We start from the raw sequence: 20935 nt of genomic DNA on the forward strand, positions 1-20935 counted from the left end.
CGCTTATTTACTGCACCGGTCGTGCGTGTAGGAAGCGCTCGATGCGAAACTAGGCCTTCTGGGCCCGCCGCCGTATCTTTTTGGGAAAAGTTTGCCGGCTATAGTGAGATCCGCACAGCCTTCCTACAGGAACCGGCCGCGATTAATTTATTCGGTGCGTGTGCGTGCGTTAGTGGAGCGTCGCGGAAGGCCCACCTTGTTTCTCCGCGTGAGCCGTGATCCCGTATACTGCTCTCGCTTTTGGTAAGTGCGATGCAGCCAGACGTACTCAGTGCGTCTCTTGTCGTTTGCCTTCTCCAGGACACGCGCGTGTGCTGACGTTCTGCCCCATTGGCGCGTGCACTGTGAACGTCAGGCGTTCTACCGGGACGCTGTTTTTCAAACGAGTCAGGATTTCCCTATATAGGGCGTGGCATTCCCCTCTACACACACACAAAGCCTGGCAGTTCGACGACGCAACCATGGAGTGTTCGCGGTCGCAGATTTGGAGCGCGAAGATCTGGTAGTACAGAGCATCAAAGAGATATTTCTCGGGGAACCTGGACGTCAGCGCACAGCTTTTGCAGCGGCGAGGACCCGAAACATGGTTTTCAAATCCGACGAGAAAAGAAGCGGTCGGGCGGGGAGCACGAGCGAACATTCCATCGCTCGGGAGAAGTGTGTTTCGGCGTCTCGCCGCAGCGGGGCGCCAGTCACGTGGTTCTCCTCTCATTTGTTGTCTGCCGCTCCGCCTTTTTCATTTCGGCGGCCGCTTCTCGTGGCGATCTCCCAGGCTTTGTCACTATGAAGGGGAGGCTATGGGCGTGGCACTGCATCTGCGGCATCACATCAGGGCCGCGTGTTGGCATTTACAGCGGTGTAGGCACAAGCGCGAAAACATCCTTTCGTGTAACGCTTGGTTTTCACAAGCAGCGACCTAGAATAGCCTAAGGAAATCACTTTCCGAAGTCACGCCCCCGCTTTGTAGCAGAAGCTACGCGCGAGTTCCGGGCTATCAGCCTTCCTGCCAAGGACGCTTCCTCGTGCAGCGAAGGCATCGTTCTAGGGTAACATGCTCGTGCTTGCAGCTTCGGCTTCGCGCGAACATGAACTCTCCTGAGAAAGTAGCCGCGCTCCCAGCTAAGCAAACCCCGTCAATCGCCCTATATGCGATGCTGCCCAGTGAGGGTCTCACGCTGATTTTCTTCTGCATCAGAATTGTCGGTCGTGTGGTGGACGAAGCTTGGAGCTGTTGTTGACTCGAATGAGGCCCTGAAAATACTTTCTTCCAAATGCGTACAGCGGTGTAACGCGTTGTGATGAAAAATACACTAGAAATTACCTTTTTTTTTTTAAGGGATGCTAAAAGAATTACGTGGGAGGAAAAAATTCGCCAAGTGGGGCACTAGCCTAAGCGGTAAAATGTGATTCCTGCCAATACCCTTACGAAGCGAAAGGCAAAAAAGTTCCAATGTCGTGTTCGCGCTAGCAGGGTCGCGCACTGTACACAACCACCCGTGTCGACTGAAAGCAGCGCCATCACTCGCCGTAACGGCGCAACGTCGTTCGCGAACTGATGGCTAGAAAATAACGGCAGTGGAGCGAAAGCGAAGGCCGACCTACTTCGTATCAAGGCCGGAGGAGCTGAGCCACGCCGGCGAGGCTTTGTTTTTGCGCGCTGTGCATCCCCCCATGCATGCCGCCGGTGTATCGTCCGCCGCGCGCACACACTCATCGGGACGCGCGTGCTCTCGCCCTGTTGTTTTCGCTTTCGCGGAACCGGACGGGCAGGGCCCGGCGGCGCCGGTTAGCGAAAAGGGGGCCGCCGCTTCTGTATAGGCATGCAATGCGAGCGGCTCTTTCGCGAAACTGTAGCGCGGAAGCGCTCGCTCCTGTTTCGTCGTTTAAAAGTCCTTCCTCACGACTGCGCCTAATATTCTAGACTGGGTTACTAAGGGATGCGTGGTTAGAGCGTTCTTCTCGAGGCCGTGTTTTCCTCCAACGGGGCAATTAAACTTACAAAACGATGCTCGGTTATCGACGACGTCTATAAGTACTACAATGGGACTCGCTATCGTTATAACGATCGAAGGCGACGTTGAATGGTTTCAAGTGTGCCTGAACTGCCTGGCTTCGATTTGGTCCTTTCAGCCGTTGGATATACTACAGTATACAGGATGCGGCGGGTATTTTGAGAAGAAATGCATACGCAAAGTGAAAACGGACTTCTATATCCTTCAGAAACCACTGTGTTTACACCAAATCTGGTGCACAGGTTTGCAAGTCTATGCTACTGGATAGCTATGCTCTTGTATGTAAGAGAGCGGCTTACTACTGAGGAATCGCCGTGAGTTGTCGATCGGCTGTTGCTGCAAAGTGAACTTCGGTGACTGCTCTCGCGACATTTCTTGTTATTACTTCGGTCTTTCTTTCTTGCACAAAACGCGCGCTCCCGCCGTGTGTTTTCTTTTTCTTTTTTTTCAGTCAAGCTTAGCACAATTATTCCAACGCATGGAGATGACTATTACAGAAATCAGTGCATAGTAACTCTACAGGCAGATGTAATTATTACATGGCGACTATCCGACGTAATGCTCGTAGTGTCGCCTGTTTCTTTCAAAATAAGCAGGACCAAAAAGAGCGGGGTTGCTTTGCGTACGATCACTTGTTTATTGCACACTCCGTTTCCACCTCTGATACGCATATATTTTGGGGTGTACTCAGCGCCAACTCGAACAAAAATCTCGAACCATCAATGGAATCTCATCCATCTTGGGTCAGCGAAGTCCCAGTGGAGGCACCTCACATTTCAAGATTTCTACTGGTGTGGCGATAGTTGAACGTCTGGCCTTTTGTATACAGGTGTGGAGATGGTCCGTTGGCAAGGTCAGAAAGGGTAAAATGGCGAGCAAGTGACACGCGAACAAACTCAAAGTGGATTCACAAGTTCTACGCGCCTTGTATATTTGTTTTTGTTCTTGAAAGAGTGTGTTTTTGACCTTTGGTTCCATCGTTCAGCTCAGCATTACGGAGCACGTTCGCCTGGAACATTGTAGTTTTGTTCGGGTGTTTGTCCTCCTCTCCACGATGTTCACAGGTACTACTGCCTGGCAGTATCCGTCAGAGTTTTAGCGCGGCCAATCACACTCCATGGCGAATGTCTGAACCAGTGGTACTTTTATTCCTTTCGCGTCCGTACTTCTTTTATAAATATAATTCGTGACTAATGAGGTTTGTTGCAAGTATTTTGAAATTATACTGCAGTGCAAATTACTCGCTATAAAACGTTACGTTGCGATTAAAAGATTCTGTGACAAAATAATGAATTACTTCCTGAGTCTGTATTGATCGTGTGTCATTCTGTGGCTAGTCGGTACTTATCATCAACGTTTTTGGTCAGGTTGTGGTTGTTCATCTAAACGCACTGCACAAAAAAAAAAAAAAAAAGAAACTCGCAAAATATTTTTTTAAAAAATTAAGAAACTTTAGATTTTTTTTAATTTGTTTTTGTATGTCAAAATATTAACAATCGTGCAATTTGGGGAAGGAATGGACAGACAAGACCAATGCGGAGCCCGAAAGAACCTTCCAATAAAACTCCTCGCAGTAATTTCGAGGAGCGAATTATTCACGCGAAACTTAAAATGTGTATCAACTATACCCAGCTTTTAATGCCTCGCATGCAAAGCCGTACGGAATGACACGAACATTTATTATAGCTTAATTAGCCCCTCAAGTTTAACAGGGATCTTTTCATTGTAGGCAATCTGTCAGGATGGCATACGATAAGCACTGCCTTGTATCGTTAATATGGACCCAGTTAATATGGATACCTGGCTATATAGACAGAAATTTCGGGGACGGACTGGGTAAACCCATGCTTTTTGGTGTCATTATTTTGGACGACTCAACTTCCCTTAATCCTGTCTGAGCGCAATAGGTATATTTTGCTTCATTTTCTTTTTAAATTATTCAGTTTTTTTTTTTTTTTTTTTTTTAAGTGTAGGGTTATTGCACTTGTTTCTGTCTGCCCCCATTTTTTGTTAAAGTTCCCGACTCGAGGATCTTGGCGTTTTTGCGAAAAAGAACGAGAAACTCTACACCGGTCACCCCTCAACCGAGACTGGTGTGGGAGCTACGCGGCCGCCGGACCAATCAGCCGCCTCCCGTTCGTCACCTGACCCGGCTCTCTGCGCGTGGCTATGGCTGTGGGCGTTTGTACGACTGGTCCAACGAGGACGTGGCTTCCGCCGCAGTCTCGGCTTGGGGGTGAACGGAATATAAAAGCGAAACAAACGTCTTTGAGCCTAATGGTTATGGCTGATCATTAAACGAGTCCGAAGCAACTTAGAAAGCTGCAATTTCTCGCAAGTTTCCTTCTTCGAGGTGTTAATGATTCGTTCCTCACACACCGAACTGTCTTTCTTTTTTCTTTTTTTTTTTCCACCTTTTAACTACTTTTTACATAAAAATGAAAAAAAAAAGTTTTGGATGACGGTTTGTTTTGTTCTGTTTCATTAGTCTCTGGTATTGACAAAGGCTCAAAATGTAGGCCACCAAAGGTCGAGTTTTATTCTTCAGGTACACGGGTATTTTATTTATTTATTTATTTTTTTAATGGACATGGACCAATTAAAGTAATCCGGGACACGAACGTGGTGCTGCGAACGACGGATACTACAGCGACGGTTCGGTACAAGGTTATCTTCTGTTTTTAGTCTCGCTCATGAAACGGTCCGCTGGCCCCTATTGAAAGAGCTCATCTATCTTATCGTCTTCCTACTAGTGGCGAAATGACCGCCCGCGGGGACTTTTCGGCGTCCGGGTCGGCGTAGCGATGGACTACAGGGTGTCGTTGCTTTCCCTTGGAGCCGCTGCTGATAACGTCCGACTTGTTCGACAGGCGGCGGCTTAGTGTCGCGAGTCGCAGCAGGTGTTTGGAGACCTTTTTTATCCGGCTATACTCCAAATGAAGATTATTTCTGGGTAAAAACAGTATTCCAGCGATTTTTTTTTTTTTTTTTTTTGCTAATTAATCTGATTTCCGAATTTATAGATGCCATTTGCTCTGAAGCCGAACTTCAGCTTGCTCAAGTCCGTCTTGAGGCGAGCAATCGCGCTTCGTAAATCCACCTTAAGACTTGAACCGATTTTGATCCGAGCTTGAACCGAACTTGAAGTGCCCAAAAATCCTCGGCTTTTGCCCTATCCAGCATGCTATTTAGCATCTCTCAACTGGGAATATAGTTATTGGTAAATCGACTAATGAGGCCGTGCCAAGACCAGCATTTGAAGATATCCGCGCTTTTCAAAGCTGTGACGTCACTGGCACCCGGCAGGCAGATTTGCGGGTCGGCAGGCAGGTTTGCGGGGCCTCCCTGTCGTTTTCATGCTGTTAATAACCTTCTTTTTTGTTTGTTTGTTTTTTCTTTTTGCGCGCGATTTGAGTGGTAAATTTTGGCGTTCGATGCCCAATTCGCCTACGTGTAACGCGCGAGCGAATTGCATTCGATCGCTCCCGTTAGCAGAAACCCGCTGCGAACACGCGACGCGGACGGTATACAAGTGTTAACCTTTCCTCGAAATACGGAAAGCAACGAGGCCTTTAGCCATCGCGGCGATCGTTCGAGAGCCTCTTCCCTTCGGCGTTCAGTACCGCTTCACGAGAAACGGACGCCGGGGAACGGGTGGTATGCCGCGTTACACCTTACGGCGCACTGCAGGGGACGCTACAAGTCATCCCAGTCAATCCACCGCCGCTAACGTATCACGTGACTGAGCGCCCTGCGCATCGTTGCACACTTCGCGAAGGTCAGGTGTCGCTCAGGCGGCTTTGGGTTGGCTCGGATTGCTCGTAGCGTCCTGGTGCGGTTCATCGTATGAGGTGGAAGGGGATGGTAGACGGGGTAGGAGGAAGATGCCGTTCCGGACTCCGTGCTGTGTGGGGATCTCGTCCCATTTCGACGAGAGAGCGTTAGGAAGGAAGAGAAGAGCACGACTGGTCACGACGGCGAAACGGCGGTGGGCACGGGGAAGGGAAAAAAGAACGTGTCCTGGGAACACCTGCTCGTACCTAACTTTTCTGCCGTCTCACGCGAGAGCATGCTCTCGGAGGAGCTCCGGACACACACACGCACTTTAATGTGACGATTCGAAGCTCGGTGTGTATCGGTTGATTGTTGGAAGCGGTCGTCACCGGCGGCAGACATTCGTCTAGCTAGCAGTCTCTCGTTGGCGCAATCTTCGTGTCACGGAGGAGAGCGAGGGGAGGCAACACGGAGCGTATCGTCTTGACATAGCGTGATCGTGTGTGAGTTCGTGGTCTTTATGGCGGTGCGTACAAAAAACAACACGCGCGCGACGACGACTCGCTTTGTGGTTCGGGAAGTGGGAACAATGCAGGTGCGGTGCGTGCGTTGTGAAAGGAAACGAAAACAGAAAGGAAAGAGGGTTTATAGAAGCGACGGGCTGTGACGACGTCCTTGTTGTCTCGCTGTTGCTGAAACGGCTGAAACGCTCCGACTGACATTTGGACATCTGACGACTGCCGCCGCCATCGCGCTCCTCCTAGCGGCATGACGTCGGATTGCTTCCACGAGGTGTCTAGAGCCGCCGCTACACCGTTATTTGATGCTGGCCGGGTTTGCACGAAGTCGGTAGCGCGGCACGGACCCTCTTCCGAGTGACAAGATAGTGCGACGGAAGAATTGCGTGTCGCGGCGCGACGGTGGGTCGCCCGCCGTGTTTGGAGAAGTGTTTCGGTTTGCTGCGCTTCGCCCGCCACGGACGCAACGCTGGCCCGACGCGCGCCGTCGAATCGCGGCGGCGGCGGCGCGAAACACAAAGCACACGGCATTCCCTTGTCTGCTTCCGGCGTCGGCTGCTCGACGGGCGTCTGCTAGCGACGCGGCCCGTCATCGCTGCCTCCAGCTCGACGCGCGCTAGGGGGAAATAGCACGATGGCGTTCAGCTGGTGTCTGACGCTGCTGCTCCAACGGCGGCAAGATTACATGTCGACGTGATCGGAATCGGCAGCGGTTCTGGAATGAGTCGCTTCTGGTACCCGAGCTACGCGCAGTACCCGTTCCGGCTGTGCCCGCGTAGCGAGATCGGCGTCGACCGGCCCTTCGAGATTCCGCCGCCTGCGGTAGCCAACGGACGGCACTCGCCGCGTCCACAATCACCGGCACGGCCCAAGTCGCCCGGAGCTACCAGCGCGTCTGCTAGAACGGTAGGACGCTACGATTTATTCGGTGATTGGCAGGTGGACAAGCGGTTGAGTTTCTCGCGTCCTCTTTGTTTCTGAGTTGTTTCGTTGTCTCCCGCCGTATGGTTACAGTTACGGTGAAGCATGGGCTGAATGATTGCAGGTTATTCGGTAACGCACGCGCCTTCCGTTCGTGGATGCATGTTCTCCTTGGGATATTGTTGGAAGTTTGATCGTTTGTTGCGCTCACACCTTACGCTGCGCCAAAACTTTTCCTAATTTCTTCTTTTTTTTTTTTTTTTTTAGTTAAGAAGGAGGTGGCAGCCGTAGCCATTCCGAGCCGGCTTTGAAACCAAGTTACCTGGTCTCTAAATTTTATAGTAACCACAAAATTCTGTGCGTTTTTTTTTTTATTTACGTTGCGTGCTTTTGCTTTTACACGCTGATGGGGCTGATGTTTTCCTCCACGGTGGGATATTTTCCTCTGGAATAGAAAAACGACGCTTGCATTGTAACTTCAGCTCAATCAGTCGAGAACTGACTAGAAAAATAAATGCAGTGAAAAAAAAAACGCGCTTTTATTACGAAAATTTTGAGGTTTATTGATACTCCTGCAACGTCTAGATGACAATCGATGATGGAGTTTCGTCAGTACGCGGTCACCGGTATTAATTTTTTCAGGTCTTGCGTTATAAGAAGCGAGTAGGACGAAAGGCACTATTTATCTGAATTATGTAAAGTCTTGCTTTACATGTAGGAGTGTCGCGATGCCAGTTTGCGGGCGCTCTGGTTTCTTCGCTCTAAGGGCAGTTAACGGAGATTCGTGTTGCGACATACTATTCCAGAAGCGGCGATCTGATAAGCATGTCGTCCTAGTTGTTTCGCGCTCCTTTTTTTATTCCATTTTCGCACCGGCGGCGTTTTATTACATAAGTGAGAATGATGTCCCCTGCTTTAGCATATGTGAGGCAGCGAAGTATCGCGTTTCATTTCTGTGACGGTCGCTCGGAGTTCTGCCGTGGATCGTACAGGTTCTCAGCATCCTATTTAGTGCTACAACGTGCAGAACCGTTCTCTTCTGTGCCTTGGCTGAGCCTAAAGGAACTCGTTTCTTACGCGAACATTGCTGGACGAACCTGTGTTGATTGTAAAAACATAAAACCGTGCTAAAATAGACGAAGGACAGGGGTGCGGAGTTCACGAGGCGCCGAGTCTACACTGAGCTCGGTGCCTCGCGTCCTGCGTCTGTTTGAGCGTTGTTTTACCGTTTTAGAATTGTGTACTAACTAGTAACCCAACTAAATGTCTTGCTGCTTTGATTTCTGACGGTCTAAAGTCCCTACCTTGCGTCTTTTTTTCTTTTGTTTCCTCCGTGTAGTAGTGGAAATGTGCACTACAAAAGTGATATCTTTCTCGGTGTAGCGCTACAGCGAACGAGATCTATCGGCAGCACCGTTTTGATGTCGGCCTTAATTGCACGTATCTGGGTCACGTGGGGCGATCCCGTTCGCCGTGATTGCGGCGGATGAGAGGAAGCGCCACGCTCCGACTCTAGAGCGGCGTCCCATCGCCGTGCGCAACGAGCGAAAGTGTAGACGAGTGATCCGGCGGATGCGCAACCCAAATTCACGGCGAGACTGCCGTCGCCGCCAGCCGATGTGGTGGACCGGAATTTCGCGCATTGATCGAAATTAGCCAGTGTCGCGGTTCGGTGAAGCGTGCATGTGGATCAGGGCTGATGCCTCAGGCTCTTGTTGGTGCTTGGTGCGAAAGCTTCGGTTGTCGCGCGCGTGAATATTCAAAAGCGGCGGCGGGGACCGAGGGTTGCCCTTGATGGCAGGAATCCAAGGGATGCGGTTGGGCGTGTCTTGCGCTCGGAGGCAACAGTGACGCGCGTGTTTTACCCTTTTCTATTTTTTTTTTTTTTTCGCGAAGTGAGCAAGAATTTGTGTATCTGAGGTGTTTGGTCGGTGTCTCACGGGTGTCGATTACGCAGGGTTTCATTGTTTTTGTTTGTTTAAACGGGTCAGATTAGGCAGGCCATATCTCTTTCTTATACTTGTACTTGTTATGTTTGGGGTCGCGTGAAAAAGACTAAAAGTATCAAATTTTGAAATTGCTTTCCTTACTCAATAATCCAGGTGATTAGCTTCAAAACATGAAATCTCCGACTTCTGTTTTCAAGTACGCCTGAGAAAAGTACAGTGTTCCTTCTAATATTTTCGGTTGTTTTTCTTGCTCCATTCAGGGTGTTCTTTCTCTCCCTTTCTCCCCTCCCTTTCCCCTTGCACCTTAACGTGAATATACCAGCTTTTCTTAATCAGTTCAAACTTCTCTGGAGTAAACCAGCCTTCTTGTTTTCCTCCTTACAACCCTTTTTTTTTTTTTGAAAATTTTCAGAAAATTGTGTACCCCAACGTTATTAAAAGCATGCCTGTCTGTATGTGTGTGTGTTGCCCTGGATTAGCTTGATTACCTTGTCTGCTCATTAGCAAACAATTCTATACTGACGTTTTTCTCGCATTCTTTCAGTGAGACTAGTGTTAAAGCTTTGCTGCATTACATTACCAAAACTTTGCATTGTTTCTTATGGCATAGAGAAATAAACAAAATTGAAATTAAATTTGTCAAACTTGACATCAACTGAGATACATGTGGCCTGTACTACTCCAGTTTTTGGCAGGTTTGATTGACATATATGTTGTTTTGCTATCTGTGTCCTTTTTTATACATTTAATCAGGTAGCTGTTTGGTTTGCTGTATTTTTGCTGAAGCTGGCTGATTGTCCTAGTCTTGATTTTAAATGAAAGTATGGAATTATAATAGGTGCACAATATTGTGCAAAGCAAAACACAATGAAAAGAACACACAATGGAGTATTCATAAATAAATATTGCTCTTGTGATACTGGATATATACTTAGATTTTGTTTTCTCTTTTGTGGTATTTTATCACAAGGACATAATTGTAGCTTATTATCATTGTATAAAGTCCTAGCATTTCTGCTGCTGCATCCCAACATAATCATTGAATATTGTAAGTTGCTACAAATTCATCATCATTTAACACACCTTGAAGGCACTGACAGACATTATGCAATGAGATGAGAAAAAAAGTGGAGCAGTCCAACAGTGAAACATTGTTACATGAAAACAGTGTATGCAAAAAAACTACGAATCTGTCCTTGTGTTCTAGAATACAGGTGTAAGTAGTCGGTGAGGCGTGCTATAAATATGGTTTTATTTTTTTTGGTTCTCAGTTCTGTTGGGAATGTTATTCCAAACCCCTGTTAATAAGGGCAAGGTGGGGTTGATTTCTAAGGCTTATCATTCAGAATGTATTTTTGTTATGTAAATGATGCCTAGGGCATATATCTTCATGCCTTGTTTCTGAAACCAGGCTGGGCCCACAAGGTGACAATTTCAACGGGTGCCCTATGGATTATTACTGCTGATACTCATTTGGTACACCTTATGTTCATGCAGTATTCTGCAAACCATGGCAGCGCCAACCACCAGCCTCCCCACCGGAGTCCCTCGGGTCATGCGGACGAGCTGGATTCCAAGAGGCCCAAGTTTGTCCCGGTCACCAACATGGAGGACGTCCAGGTGGTCCGGGCAGCGGACTTCCATCCCAGCGGCCAGTTCTATGCCGTGGGCTCCAACTCCAAGACTCTGCGCATCTGTGGTTACCCTACAATCACAGATCTCAGGTCTGCCCTCATTTTGTTTGGTTGGCATGACAATGTGTCAAGTTTTCTAAGGATTTAGGCCCAGGTTTACTCATGCCCAGTGATTTACACAGGCACCCCAACGTTCCCCTAACACTCCCCCCATATTTCATACACAAAGTACTCAAGCCTCCCCCCCCCCCAGAAGTTATTTATACCTAGGGTTCCGCATTTTCGGTTTTTATTTTTTTTTTTTAATTCGGCATACTTTTTTTTGGGTGTTTAATTTAAAATTCATTTTTCGGGGTTTTTTTGTGTATATTTATTCCCAAAAGTTTACCGGTTTTTTTTTTTGGTGAATATGAAAGAAACACCATCGGACAGCGGGTCAGATGATCCTTGTAGCTGTAATATTTGTGATCACTCAAAGAATAACGACACATATACATACGCGGTCTTCGCTACAACTTCCGTCAGGACACACCTCAATCGTGGAATTTGCGGGCGTAATCTTCAGCGCACTTCTTTTTCCTTCCCATCCTGACAACGTGACCGTCTGAGGTGATGACTTTACAGGAACTAACAAAATAGCAAAAGAAAAAAAAAAAAAAATCCATTACATTCATGTTTTCAGTTGCAGGGAAGTTTGAGAGAAGGTGTTACTAAAGGTATTTACGGCTTTCCTCGATGTTCTCCGAAGTGCATTAAGACCAAGAACTTGACACACTAACACTAAGCCCGATCACAGAAAGGACACAGATGTCCCGTGAAGGCCAATCCAAGATCTCTTTTGTTGCATGTTGAACCTTGGGAGAGGGCAATCACGAAAACGTCACACAATGTCGAACCTTGTGAAATCCTCTCTCTCTCTCTCTCCCCCGTCCTCTTCCCCCCCCCCCCCCCCACCTCGACACGGCCCTAAAAAACAGAGGGGGGCCCATGGGCCCCCCCTCTGGCTACGTGCCTGATATAAGTAGCAAATTATGAAATGATTGTGAACATAAATGTGATGAAACAATACTTAATCGAGGAACGCATACTCCAGCTAGCAGGTAGCAGCGGGGGCTTGTGGAAAACAATGTCTGCTACGCACCCGGACGCGATGGACCACTGCGAGCTCTTTTTTGATGTTGTAGACGAGTCATCCTATTCTCCCGCCTGGACCTTTTATACTTGTCATCGTCCACCCCTTTCGATGGAGTGACTGGCGTAACCGTGAGACTCCAATATGGTTAGTTTCTGCCGGGTACTATTTAGCTACTTCAGTGAGAACTTTGCGGAAATATGGAGCTGTTATACAGAAAAAGGTCGCCTACCTTGCAATGGAAACTCATAAACGCAGATGATTTTGGGCCAGTGGGGCCAGACGGGTCGGACATTTTTAAGCAAGACTCATGTAAGTGCCCCCTTAGACTCGGAGGAAAAAAAAATAAAGTGACACAAAAGCAAACGCAAATAATGTTTAGGTTTTAAATGCGATATTTCACGCACAATAATCAAAAACTGTGCACCAAACCGATTTCGGGAAATAATTATTTATCACGTGCTCCTCTCGCAGATTCACAGGAATGCAATTGACATCAACTCGAAAGTGCTTTGTTTATTTATTGTGTGATCCAGAACGCCGTTTTTGCTACAGGTACCTTCAAGTAAGGGACCTAAGCTAAAGGTACCTTCACGCTACCGTTTGAATTGGGTATTACATTTTTTCAGATCCAATAAACTTCTCTCTATGTCAAAAGACAAATGAGCATAGATATAGAAGATTAGAATCTGTATTCTAAGAATCTTTATAGTACATGCCAACATAATCCAGACACTTGTCACAAATCTGTAAGAAGCATACTGCGTGGCCCTTGTGAAAATTCAGAAATTGATCTCGTTTTACAAAGGTAGATGGTTCTGCACAGTCTGCCGCATCTTCACATTTTACACTGGGTTCAGAGTCGAACCTGCGATTTTACTGCCTAAACTTGGTGCCCAATATTGGTAGTGCATTGGTGATGTGATTACTGCACCATTTGCAACAAACTGTGCCAAAGGGGATACCCTGCAATCTGCTGCTTCATTTCACTGAGGTCTGAGCAATTTGCACAAAAATTGTGCCAAAGTGTGATTTCACTTTTTCAGTAGTGAAACTGGGCCCCTATAGAGTAAAATCATCATTCTAATAAACTTGTGTATTTTTTTTAATTTTTTTAGTTATTACTTTGAATGACATACGACATACTACACGGTTTGATCTTCGTATCATACACAGAGAGTACTAGGAAGTTCCATGGTATTTATAATTCATGTCTGTCCTGGCGGGCTAGGTAGCTCCGTTGAGTTTACTTCTCACGGGCAACTGGGGCACTGCAGAGAAGCGACATTTGCGGAGTAGACATCGCGATCCTACCTAATTTGCTTCGCTGCAGCACAGTCTCATGCTTAGCAGAAAAGCACTCTTCCAGAGTGGGATGGTGTACAACAAACATGCATTGTATTGGGAAAAAAAAAAAAGTAGCCAATTTGGTGAGTATTTATTAGACAACTGTACCTTTCAGTGAAATTTCCAGAATTGCACCACAGCAAGTACACTAAGTGTTCAAAATTAAGTTCTACAAATTTAAACAAGAACAATGAGAGGTGCCATATGCACAATTTGTTTTTGTTCCTAGGTTATGCTCCCAGAGAAACATTAAGTGCAAAATAATTATAGCCATCAATTTTTTTAATTTATCAAAGTTTATTAGTAAACTTCAAATACTGGAGTTAGGGTAAGTGTTTATAGTGGAAACTTCGGGGCAGCCATAAAAGACAATCTTATTTTCGGGCTTGTCTGATGAGGCAGAACTTTGCAGACCCCTAGAATGCCTTCGCAGACCCCAAAGGGTCCACGGATCCCCATTTGAGATCCACTGCTGTAGGTTGGCTTCTAAACCATGCCAGTTTGTCATATCCCATGGAATCGTAGCAGATTTTCTGTCTAAGGAATCTATGAGCACGGTGTGACCTGCTGGGACCAACCTGCATGCAGGGAGGGTGACGTGGCGCACCAGCCGGCTGTGTTGTTCAAGCGGCTGAAGCACCACAAGGGCTCCATCTACTGCCTGGCCTGGAACCAGACCGGAGACCTGCTGGCCACGGGCTCCAACGACAAGACCGTCAAGCTCATGCGCTTCAAGTCGGACACCTGCGCCCTTGACAGTCAGCCTGCCTTTTTTGCCTCTTCTCGCCTCTGCAGTTGCACACAGGGGATCACCTCAGTGATGAACTCCATTCTTTTAAAGGGGGACACTAAACTTCCAAGAGTCGTTTATTTTGTTGAGCACTACTTGTGTCACAAAAATTAACTTTCCCAAAGAAAAGACAAATGATAATTGGTCATTTCTGTCATTTCCCAAGGGCATTTTAAATGCATAGTTTTTATGGGGCCTCTTCGTGCCCCTCGTTTTGTAGGCACAGTAACATGGGCGTACCAACCGGGGGGGCAAGGGGGGCACTTGCCCCCCCAGTTCTCAGAGTGGGGGGGCAAGGCATGCGTTTTGCCCCCCCTGAAACGGCCGCCACTGGGCAGAGCAGACACAGGCCGGCGGCGCCCAAGAAATACCAAGGGCACTGCCCCCCGACCCGCGCGGGCATATTTTTAACGCGCAGGCTATACAAACCCTAGCAACGGTGCTCACGCACGCCGGATTGGCTGGTTCGTAAAGCCTTGCTCCACAAACAAGGCTACACGGTAACCTTACGGAATCCATCCGCGAGACATGGGCCGGACGGGCCGTCCAGACCAGGACGTAGGCCCTTACACAAAATAAAGTTTTGCTTGCTTGCTTGGAGATAGGCGCTGCCGCCGTCATCATAGGCAGCGGATGCAATGCGAGTTTCCGAAGAGGTAGCGTAACTTAGTGGTGAGATGTCTGCCTCATACGTGTCAGACCCGGGTTCTATTTATGGTGTGAGCCGGCTTACTTCTTTTTATTTTTTTTCTCGAACATTTTGTTTTGTCGAGGCATTTGACGATATTTACATTTCTTTTTTACCATTAACACTAAAAAAACGAATGTTGTTGACGAAACATCGCTAAACTAAATCGTATCGACTCTTTTTACGGAAGTGCATGGGGGGCAGCGGGGCTTGGGTTGCCGACCGGACGCCGCAAAGCGGCGTGTTCGGGGGTTAGGGGGGCTAGGTGGGTTAATAGATTTGTAATTAGCAGCCGCACACCGTCACCGCGAAGCGGCATGAACGCAGGCGCGGGGGTGGGTTAACGCGCTTCGAGTGATACACGAGCAGCCCATCCGGCATGAGCGTCGTTGTTAGGGGTTCTATCGCTTGCACCGTAAAAGGAGCAGTGTGTGCACCTCCTGTAGTGGGCAAGAATTCCTACATTGGAGAGAAGCGGGGACAAGCCCTTTCTTCAAATGCGTCAAGTCTCCTTGAGCTTCGGAATACAAAGAAACGCCACTATTCGGAGCTAATCCCACAGTTACTCGACCTCTCTTGCGTCATGTCTGTTCTCTCCCCGCGCCTCGTAGCAGTGTTGTTGCAGTGGGGGGGCTCGTTAAAATTTTGGGGTTTTTTGGACTATCTAAATCACTTTCTTCCTTCCCATCCCCCCCTTTTCTACTACGCATGCTTCCCCCTCTGCAAATATCAGCTGACCTTCCGACCTCTGTTCTCTGTTGATAGGCAAAACAACCACTAAAATTAGAAAGTAATTTGTAATTTGAGTGGAAGTCACTCGGAAAAGTAGTTAAAGTAAACTACTGATTACTAGAATAGAAATGTAATTAAAAGTTACTAAACTACCCAGAAAAGTAGTTAAACTACAGTAACTTGAGTAAAGTAGTTGAACTACGTACAAGTCTGGCCTGGCAAGCGCTCTGCGTAAGTGTTTTCACTGATCTGCCTAGCCCCGCACACCATCACATGGGCCAAGAAAGGTGTAGTTTTACTGCAGAGGAGAAATCAGCAGGGTCCAAGATGGTGACAATGGAGGATGGGGGACTGTTCCAGTGGCTGATGGCTTGAGAAAGGAATGACCAATTGAATGCGTTCGTAGAGCCAGAAGTGTGTTTGATGGTGCAGACGTTGTTGAGGCGAGAAGATGTTCGGTCGAAAGGTAATAACAAAGTGGTTTTGAGGTCGGGAATGTGGTAGTAGATTTTGTGAATAAGGCACAGCTGAGAGACTTTCCTGCGAAGCTGCAAAGAGGACATGGTTAGTTCAGTTTTTAGCGCCGAGACACTGAAAGAAAAGTCATAAGTGGATGAAATGAAGCGAGCAGCTCTGTTCTGAACTGCCTCTACAGCGTATTGATCAGGTACAGTCGATGGGTATTCCAGATGGTTGAAGCATATTCTATTTTTGGTCTGACGTACGTGTTAAAGGTTTGCTTAGGGACAAAGGGTGGAGCGATTTTTTAAGTTACGTCTGCTTAGTCCAAGAGTTCCAGATGAATCGGCGGTAATGACTTCAATGTGGTTATTCCAGGGAAGGTCAGATGTTAGTCTTACACCAAGGTATTTATACACAGTAGCGGTCTCAATCAGATCGGAGTCCAAGAAGTAATTAAATGACAGAGTGTTTTTTTTCTCTGTGAAGTGGATTAGTTTGCGTTTATACTTGTTTGGTGACATAATCCACTCTTTGCACCAATTGTTAATTTTATCTAGATCTTCCTGAAGCTGGTTATTATTTTGCACACAAGTTACTTTGTTATGGATGACGCAGTCGTCGGCAAAAAAGCGTTTTTTTGAAGAAATCCCAATGGGAATGTCATTAATAAATATTAAAAAGAGTAAGGGCCCAAGTACGAACCCCAGGGGAACACCAGGAGATACATTTATTAAGGAAGATTCATGATCATCATGGACGTGACCTGTACACGGGAAAAAAGAAAGTCACGAATCCATGCAAACGGTTATTGGTCGAGGCAAAAAGATGATAGCTTAGAAAGAAGGCGTTGATGAAAGACACGGTCGAACGCTTTGGAAAAAAAAAAAAAAAACTGCGTCAGTTTGGACGTGACATTCAAGGTTAGTGTGCAAGTCATGGATGAAGTCGCAGAGTTGCGTTTCGCAGGAAAGTACCTTTTGAAAACCATGCTGCTGTTTAAAGAAAAGAAATGGGATGATAGGTGCCTCATGATATTGGAGTAGAGGATATGCTCAAGTAGTTTGCAAGAAATTGAAGTCAATGAATTAGGGTGATAATTAGATGCGGAAGAGCGGCTGCCCTGTTTAAAGACTGGGAATTACCCTTCCCACCTTTTGGTCAGATGGAAGGCAGCTTTGAGATGAGGACTGAATGAAGATGAGTTTCAAATACTCACTAGAAATAACACGGGTGTTTCTTTTAAATTTTAGGGTTGATGTTATCGGTTCCAGCGGACGAAGTAAGTTTTAGTTTATCAATCAATGTTTTAATACCAGCGGAGTTAACGTTAATAGGATGCATGCGCTCGTAAAGCTCTTCAGGGAGAGTGGGGACGAAATCCAAGCACTCGTTAGTAAACACTGATGAAAAGTATTCGTTAAACACAGAACTATCATGCTCGACGTTGCACATCCGACATTCCTAACTCTCCCCCTCTTCCTAAACGTCCGTGTGTGTCCTAACACCAGAAACCGGAATTTTAAAGGTTAAAAACGGCACGTTGCGAATATGGAACGCGCACTTTATGCAAAGCTGACGTCAAGTGACTCAAATCGAAAAACATGCATATTTACAGCATTGTTATCTCTTCTGGTGAAGGCTAAACAACCGTTGCATCCGTTTTCGCGCACGAAACGGTGCCTCCCAGAGAAAGTAAGAACGCAGTGATTGTCTTTATTTTAACAATGTAAACACACTTGCAGGCGTGCGCTGATGAAGCCTCAAAATCAAAACTCTCGTAGTGTGATTCGTGACTGCTCCGGCTACTACCCAACCTCGTTGTCACGCCACTTTCTGCAAGCAAACACTAAAATTGCCAGTAAACACACAAAAGCGACATCGATACAATTATCTTGTAGAATATCACCTTATTTAGTCATAACTGTTTCAATAGGCACTACAAGTTGTATTTATTTTAAGAAGAAGAAGCAAAATTTTTTTCGTGAGAAAAAACAAAATATCAATGTTAAGTCTGGTAACGTTGTAAATTTGCCGAATCATTGCCACATCTTTAGAAAACTTTGACAAAAGTTGCGCCGAATTTTCGATTAAGGGGGGGGGGGGGGGGGGGGGAAGAGGGTCGGGTTTGCCCCCCCACTCAAAAACAAGTTGGTACGCCACTGCACAGTAAGAAGACCACTGAAGGGCAGATTGGAAGGTTTTTTTATATACTGGCTGTTTCAGCATAGGTTTTAAAAAATAAGGTAATTGAGAAAAGGGAAAGAAAAAAAAAAAAAAAACTCTTTTCGGGGACAAAACTGCCAGCCACGGCAGACATCAGGGATACCAAAAAAGCTTACTAATTATCCACATAATTTACATAACTTTACTAAATTTTTTATTTAGTGAAGATAAGCATTGGATTCCAATTAGAAACCTGCTGAGCACCATCAAAAACCAGTAAATAAACTAATCTTAAGAGGACATAAGGCAAGGGCAGCATTTTACAGCGTTCTGGAAAAACCCTCAATTCAAACAGATTTCTAAGTTTCGGTTTCCTATTGGAGTGCATCTTTGCGCCAGTGGTCAAGGCGCGAAGCTATTGCCTTGCCTTCCTCGCAGGATGGAAGGAAGTATGGCACACGTGCATTGCACGCCTCAGCCAACAGGGGACAGAATCGCTGGCACAAAGACGCGCTTTGTTAGGAAATCAAAAATTCTATAAACGCATCCGAATCGAGCATTTCTTCGGAATGCCGTAGAATAGTAGAATACTGCACCTGCCTTATATCTTTCTAAAATGAATCGATGCGGTGATTTTCAATGATCCTCAGCAGGTTTCTAACTGGAACCATATGTTTATCTTCACTCATTAAAATGTTGATTAATAAATATTCCCTGACATCCACCGTGGCTGGCAATTTGTTCCCAAGACAAGATTTTTTTGTTTTTCTTTTGTTTCTGAACTGTCATATTTTTATGGATTTTTGAGTCTTGACTGATACTCCCAGAATAAAGCAGTCACGGGGTTGCATAACACTGTGAGGTCATGTGACGTTGTGGTATCATGTGATGTCACAAGCCACTGTGACGTCATCAAGGCTGCATCCCAGTGGGGACACAGAAGCCCTACTTGCCCTTTAAATGCTGTGCATCTAAAAAATCTTTTTACCACAATATTCACGTCACGAGACTTGTTTTGGGTTAAAGGCAATTCCGAAACATGCTTAGTATATTTCGAGATGTCGACCCCAAAATAGAAACATGGTTTTGAATCGCTCAAGTGAGTTTCACAATGTAAATATTATGCCAATTTCTTTTTTTTTTTAGAGCGCAGCTCTTAGGTGCCCGTTTCCAGCTGGAACGGCGTCAGCGTAACCGCGCAGTGCATTATGGGAAATGTCCCATAATGCACCGCGCGAACCCCTTCCGGGGTTCCGTGACCTGGGGGGGGGCACGTGACTTTCCTCCCCTTCCAGAGGTCACGTGACCCTCCGAAGTCACATGACTCCCCTGGGGTCACCTGACCCCCCCCCCCCCCCCCCCCGATGACGTCACCGGCATCCGCATCGTCATCGTCATCATCACTGATGACGTCATCAGTGACGTCACTAATGACGGCAGCGGTATCCGCATCGTCATCGTCACTGATGACATCATCTGCATTGTCATTGTCACGTGACACCCCCCCCCCCAGTCAGTTGACCCCCCCCCCCCCCCCCCCGCAGTACCCTTCCCTCCTCCTCCTCAAGAGCTGCGCTTTAATTCGGAGTTACAGGGAGTTGCAAACGGCTTTCACTTTTTTTTTTAATTTTCACAACAATAACAGAAAGGCCTTGTGCACTCATCCTATTTATCACATCAGATTTACAATGACCTTTCTACTATCTTCGCATTATGCATGAGTTGGCGGTAGGATAAATGTTAAACTCGCGAATGAGTGGCAATGCAGCAACAAACTTCGTTCGGCAGCACGTTCAGCCACTATCTTGACACCAGGCACAGAGAAAATGCCACCGGGCTAAATTCGTCGCTTTTTTCTCTCCATGGAATCCAGCCACGAGAGTTGCATTTAGTATATAAACCGTGGAATTACTCGCAGCAACTTCGTCGGACATATTTAAACGTGACTTATGTACCTGAAAATGTGTCGTAAGCCGTCAATCTTCCGAAACTCGTGTCATACATCGAGCAAACTGATTGTCTTTCTTTTCTTTCAATGTCTGCTAGCGATTAATAATGAGACATTTGTTCTTTCTCTTTTCTTTTTTTTCACGCACAGCCGGGGGTGAGGCGGAACTTACGATGCATGATGGCACCATCCGGGACCTGTGTTTTGTGGAAGACCTGAGCAACCATTCCAGCCTCCTGATAAGTGGTGGCGCAGGAGACTGCAAGATCTATGTGACCGACTGCGAGACAGCCACACCGTTCCAGGCGCTGTCCGGTCACTCTGGTAGGAAGTTAATTCTGCTGCTTAGAGGGGAGCTTTCTATATCGAGGGTTGGGTCCGAAACAACTCTGTCAGCTGCCTGGATGTTGGCTAAGTGATGCAAGCCGCCTCCCAGTTGCCACTACCACCCGTCGCCCTACATCTTCCGGCTTTATGGCCTACCCACAAATCCCCATTCTTACGGGTTGGGATCCCGGCCAAGGGGCCTGCAATCTTTACAGCCTTTTTGCAGAAGCGCTGCAGTGTAACCGAGATTTCTTTTGCTCATTAAGTACCTTCATATTCCATCTCGTAAACATCTGCGGTGCTGACAAAGGTGGCAGGCACTAGGGCACATATTTGAAAAGTGCCTTCTGTGCCCGAGTTCTCGTACAAAAAAAAAAGCGTTCAGCTGAGCTAGGCTCGTGTGCCTGTGCCTTTGTCTGCACTGTAGACATTTGTGGGGTGGATTAAGTCATCTAAATTGATCCTCAGTTCTTTCTTGGCACGTGCCAGGTCGTTTTCGTTAATGTGGCGTATAAACCCCGAAAAAACTTTAAACCAC

General features: G+C 46.7%; 1 protein-coding gene across 1 annotated transcript in view; it reads left to right on the forward strand.

Annotated features, from left to right (window-relative positions):
- LOC8054007 (WD repeat-containing protein 47) overlaps window positions 1–20935 on the forward strand; it is a 112018-nt gene that overhangs the window by 77944 nt on the left and 13139 nt on the right. The window contains exons 5-7 of the mRNA XM_040212525.3: window positions 10672–10898; window positions 13876–14045; window positions 20221–20394. Of these exons, the coding sequence (XP_040068459.1) occupies window positions 10672–10898; window positions 13876–14045; window positions 20221–20394 (571 nt within the window). The remainder of the gene's footprint in view (window positions 1–10671; window positions 10899–13875; window positions 14046–20220; window positions 20395–20935) is intronic.

This window comes from Ixodes scapularis, unplaced genomic scaffold, assembly GCF_016920785.2.
Source record: "Ixodes scapularis isolate PalLabHiFi unplaced genomic scaffold, ASM1692078v2 PGA_scaffold3__209_contigs__length_174095766, whole genome shotgun sequence".
Lineage (NCBI taxonomy): Eukaryota > Metazoa > Arthropoda > Arachnida > Ixodida > Ixodidae > Ixodes > Ixodes scapularis.